At 41.7% G+C, this 6,000-nt stretch overlaps 1 protein-coding gene across 1 annotated transcript in view; it reads right to left on the minus strand.

Annotated features, from left to right (window-relative positions):
- The window catches only part of UBE4A (ubiquitination factor E4A), a 218,920-nt gene extending 213,967 nt beyond the window's left edge, over nucleotides 1-4,953 (minus strand). The window contains exons 1-2 of the mRNA XM_085647409.1: nucleotides 4,761-4,953; nucleotides 4,390-4,535 (exon numbers count right to left, since the gene is read on the minus strand). Coding sequence (XP_085503535.1) covers nucleotides 4,390-4,501 — 112 coding nt within the window. The 5' untranslated portion in view covers nucleotides 4,502-4,535; nucleotides 4,761-4,953. The remainder of the gene's footprint in view (nucleotides 1-4,389; nucleotides 4,536-4,760) is intronic.
- Nucleotides 4,954-6,000: the final 1,047 nt, after the last annotated feature.

The following is a 6,000-nucleotide window of genomic DNA, read 5'->3' on the forward strand; positions in this document are numbered from 1 at the left end:
TCCACCAATACCTAAGCACTTATAAATTCACTATACACTGTTTATAATACTGTAATTATTCTAGTTACCAGTCATGAACTTATGGAATGGCCAGGCTACTAACACAAGTACATCTATAATAATTTGGGCACTATCCAAGCAGACCTCTAACTAGCTACATACTATTGATACACTCTTCTAAATACCCAGTTAGTACTCATGCAGTGTAGGAATTGTCCAGTCTGTCCCATGCACTTCTTTAATCACTTATATACCACTATCTACTTATCCTATCAGTCCACCAATACGTAAGCACTTATAAATTAAGTGTTCACTCTGTTTGCAGCACTGTCATCATTCCAGTTACTAGTGGTATTCTTATAAGAAGACCTAGGCACCAACACAAGTACACGTAAAATATTCTGTGCATAATCCCTACAAATCTCTAAGCAGATACATGCTATTGGTCCACTCCATTAAATACTGAAGTAGTACCCATGCAGCGTAGGATACCTCCTGTCAGTCTCATGCAATTCTTCAATCACCCATCCAGCACTATGTTCTTATTGTATCAGTCTGCCAATACCTAAGCACTTATGGGGCAGATTTACAAGCACACTACGCCACCAGTACGTCACTTTTTGTAACGTAGTGATGGCGCCCGGCACTCCTTTATATTTACAAGGAGAGGAAAAGCCACCCTGCGTGGTTTTTCCTCTTCTTGTAAATACGACCCCTTCATACACAGAACTTTGCGTTAAAGGGGCGTCCCATAGATGTTGCTGTGGGTGTTCCCACGCAACACCCATAGAACAAGACACATCTCCAGATTTATGAGAAATCGTAAATCTGGAGATGTGTGTGAATGCTGCGCCATCCTAGAGTTGGTGTAGCTAGGCGCAACAAGGAGAATTGTTTTCATTTCTCCTCATTTTTTCCTCTTTCAATGCATGCTGCATTCCACAGCATACATTGAAAGAGGAAAATGCCTTTACTGATCTCCACACGACACAGACATCCTTGCACCATGGTGCAAGGGTGCCTGTGTCACCGCATGGCTGCAGTTTGTGTAGTAGTGCAGAGGGAAGCACAGAGTTGCAACATATTCATGTACATAGGTCACATCCCTGTGCTTCGGAAGTGCTGCAGTGCAGCTAAAGAGCTTGCAGTGTCACGCTGCAGTACTTCCTCCTAAATCTTCACCTATAAAGTCAGCATTCTTTCAGTCAATCATGCTGTATACATATATTCAACCAAACTTTCACACATTATCTTACAATTATAGTTCTTTCTTTAACCAGATAAGGTAGTGCTGATAAGACCTTTTTTTTCTTGAACAATTTTGTATTTTTTTTTGTTTTTTCAAAAAAAAAATGAACAAAAAAAAAAAAAGAACGAATAAAACAGGAAACATTTGGAATTACTGATCATTCCAAAAACAAAAAAAATTAACAACGATGGTTGAGTTGCGCAGCACAAACTGCATCCACTGACTGCTCACCGAAGCATACAAGTTCTTACACTTCACGCAGTGTTGCTCGAGAAAGGAGACTTCCGGCCTAAAGTCCATTGCAGGTGTTCCTGAGGACGCTCCAGATGTACTTGCCATAGCAGGTGAGGGGTTCAAAGCAGCTGGTCTCATTTCCTCCCGAGCAAGATTGAGAGGATGTGTGGTTCGGAGATGCTTGTACATAGAAGCAGTGCCACAAGATTATTTTTTTTCACTGCCTCTTGACAGGACTGTCACAAATTTTGCACGTCACCTTTCTCGCATTTACTTTCTTCTCTCCAGGTGGAAAAGTGAAGAATTACCACACGACAGGTTCCGGCCTCTGTGGACGTAGTGCCTCCTGCAAGAATTCTTCAGAAGATACTTCCTTCTGCTGCTGTCCAGATGCCATTTTGTTTGATATTTTTTGAAAAACACCAACAAAAAAAAAAAAAAAAAACAAGCAAAAAGAGTTCTTGTAGGAAAAGAGAGGTCTCTCTAAAGATGCTCCAACAAGAATGATTAAAATGGGTGGGGTCCTTCAATAGTTACAGTGGGAAAGGTTATGAACAAATGAAATATTTTGGGGTTTTTTTAAGGTCACATGGGATCCGCGCACTCTGCGCTAACAAAGCACACACCAGACGCGAGTTTGCGAAAATATATTTAAAAATAATATAAGTTTATAAGTACAAATATATTATTTTTATGACTATCTTAGATAGTCTCTTGCCCTAATATGTATATTAAACACATACATATCATTTTAGAACATAAAAAGTTTTTGCGGGAGTCGCGCACCCAGCGTGCCCCATCACGTATATGACATCATGCGGGACCCGCCACCGCGCAAGCGTCGCGTACCGCAATGCGCATGTGCCGCGAATGCGCAGGAGTCGCGGACTGGTCGCATACCAATCGCGCACATCACGTAATATTAAATGTATATGATGTAACTGAAAAACACGCAGCCGTCGCACACCGTACGCGGATCCTTCATGACGTTTCTAAAGTGGCGACTAGAATCCGCGCACCCACCGTGATGCGTACGCTTTGGGTGCGTGACTCCGATGAAATTTAAAAAAATTAAATAAAAAAGAATATATTAAAATAAAAAAATACAACAAAAAAGTAACTCAGTTTATTTTTTTTGCAATTTTCAGAATATAGAATGTTATTTAATGAATAAAATATTTATAAATAAACAGTTAAAAAACTGTAGAAAATCAGTACAAAAAAATAGGTATAACAACTACTATTACACTTAAAAATTAGCATTTAGAAAACCTTAGAAATTCACAGAAAAAATCCATAGGTTTCAGGGGTGTTCTAGTTAGCTGGACATTTCACTCGTACAAAACCATAGAAATTCCTCCATTATAGTTAGTTCTGCTAACTATAACTCACGCGCCCGCAATGCACTGCTGATGAGGTCACATATTACATCATTCATGACATGGTCAGTGACATCACTGGCGCTTAATTGTCAATACTGGCACTTGTGACAGAATGCCACTGGGTGGTGCTGTTTGTACAATTTAGAGATGAGCACAACAGTGATTTATTAATTCAATATACATTAAAAATTACTAATACCTGCCACCCAAGACATTCTTTAAGCTTTGGGGACCTGACACCTTGTTGTTATCACTTGACAAATACTGGAGAGGAATGCTTTTTACATTGTTCAATCCATGTATGTAAGAATATAGGGTGTATTGCTCTGGACACAGTATTTACGCAAACAATTTAAATACCACTATTTTGTTTTACTTCTTTTATAGTGCTACTCATCTGAATGCAGGGTGTCAGAACCCTTTACATTGCACATGCACATTATACATTGACAATGAATCCTATAAATGTGTAAATCAATATACAAAATGTGTTACTTAAGACAGTGAAGGATACAATGTATAGGAGTTACAGGTCCTTCATAGCTTGCTGTGCTATATTAGAAGGATTACAATTTATGAACTGTGAGAAACAAAAGGATTTCTGCGTTAAAAGTAGTAACTCACTAACCTAGCTACATAAAATAAAAATCTGTCATCCACATGTTAGATGATGTGCTTTGCAGGAGACACGTTAGCCCTCTACACTACTTTGATTCAAAATTGGGACTAGAGAAAACACCTGTCTCTCCAGCAAATGCTTTACCCTCCAAAGTAATCTTACCACTATTAGTGTTTCCTGGGCACATAAAGATCTCTCTCTGCAGCAGGTGCCTTAAACCCATTACACATTTTAAAATTTAGACTTTGCATCCAATTATGTAGAATAGATATACTGTTACATTTCTTCTTATTGCCAACTTCTTTGTGGCAGAGTTTTTTTTTTTTTTTTTTTTTTTAAAGGATTAATTGAGGTCCACATTTTGCGTCAGGACTGCTTTGCTTTTTTGGCCGAACCCAGATGCAAAATATCATGTGCTACATCTCATAATGCGCTCAAAAGCTTTCATGAGAACTGCGAACATGTGTGTGACATGTTAAACTTGGATGTCCCTTTTTGTGATGTCAATTCCTGGGAGGTCATGGGTTGTGATGTCACTTCCTATGATGTCATGCTGTGACGTGCCATAATGTCACTTGCATACTGCCTAATTTGGTTAGTCCCCCCCACTTTTTTTTTTAGGACTTGTGCCCTGTAATTAACTAGTGTCCAGGCTGGATTATAAGGACTCGGGCAACACTACACCAATGACACAACTTCAGTGCTTTACATGGAAATGTATTGTCCGATACTGAGTATCTGCACTTCTTCAATTTGGAAGGGAGAATGCCTGCACGACTACAATACATTTCTCTGAATAGCGAGTAACAAAACTTCTAAATTTCAATCACAGCAACTGCCAGCCTTTATTTCTTGGGTCTTTGACTTCCTTGTGGTCTATACCCATTTTAAGAACCACAACTTACCAGACAGCTGCTGCTTTTGCACGGAGGCAAACTGCTTGGCATCTGCCACGGAACTGAAAAGAGCTGCAAAAGGATTTTGGGAAATGCTGTTGTTGTTCTCTTGGTCAGTCATGTCTTGCTGGACTCTACTCCATACAGATCGACCGCTATAGGAAAAAAGCGAAAGACATCATGAAGCACGGGTCGCAGAGGCACGTCCACAAAAAGAACACCCGGGTACCATCGTCCGTATTACTGAAACAGCGTACGGAATGTCCATTCACCCAACTATGCACAGCAAAGAGTACCTAAATACACCAGTCTTCGACCTCCCCAAAGACTACCATCCACCATTGCCCATAACAGATGGCAAGCACAGAGCATGCAGTTACCTGGGGAAGATCAACAGAATCCGATCTATAATAAAGAGTCCACCTAGCCGCTATTAACACGGATAGACTGTAAATACAGCCAATGCCCGTTATTGATCTTTAAACTGATGACATTTGTTCGTAATTTCAGTTCTTCCGGGTCGCATTGAAGCCAATCCTAGGGCTGGTCATATTTTGGGAGTCGTCTCGCAGTGGGAGGATCTCCAAAAACGTAAGGTGCCCTTGGATTGGAGCAGTGTCGACACCCAAACGAATCGTGCTGCGCTATACGGAATTTCGAGGTGCTCATTGGCTGTAAACTCTGCACGTGCCTCTCTAACACGTAAACACTGTTCGTATCTGATGACCACCGAAGGCAAGTAAGCCACGATTGGTCAGTGAACGTGACAAGAGATAGTAGGGAATGCTCGCAAGTGGCCACGGCAGACGGGCACTACTTAACGCTTTTGGGCTTGCTGGGAGTGAGTGATAAAGCTGCGGCTGCATGGGATTTCACAACACGGTTTAGTATAGGCTGTGAGTGATGATCGGTTAGGCCGAGTGAGTGATTGACGGGCCGGGTTCATTCACTACTGACAGTCTGCCCAGCTGTTCTGCCCCACTGTAGTAACAAAAGGAAGTCGCAGCTTAGGATGAATAAATATGAATGTATTGATATAAAGGCCTGCTGGCAGCAAGCAAAAGAGCACGGCTTACGGGCAAGGAAAATGGCTCATCTGACACCAACATTCCATGACATCATTTAAATACATTCCAAGTGTTCTATGATGACATAACAATACAGGAAGCATCTAAGAGTGCTCTATGTTGTGCAGACAAACTATATACAAACAACTTTATCGAAACACTATAAGTAAGATGTACAACATCTCCTGAAGTGACCACTAAACACAAGGTAAGTGGAGGAAACCATGAGTTGATTGACTGTTTGTCTCCACAGCTCTCAAGTGTTACATCTCTAATGGCGCACTGGCCGCGGGTATGGCAGTGTGCGCGCTGCGCGGATGAATGGATACACACGCATCAGTTAGCTCATGGGTGCAGACTTCCCCGAGCGGGCCTGCCCCTTTCTTTTATTATGCATGGTCCGCCCACCGGCGGGAGCGCTGTGATGTCGTGGGCCCTGGTCCCACATGCTAAGGAATAAGTGACACAGACACCGTGGCTACCATAGTTCAACTGGCCACGAGCACGTGCACTCGGGCCCCTTTATTAGCCGGGTCACGTCACTCGTGACGCC

Source organism: Triturus cristatus, chromosome 3_2, assembly GCF_964204655.1.
Source record: "Triturus cristatus chromosome 3_2, aTriCri1.1, whole genome shotgun sequence".
Classification (NCBI taxonomy): domain Eukaryota; kingdom Metazoa; phylum Chordata; class Amphibia; order Caudata; family Salamandridae; genus Triturus; species Triturus cristatus.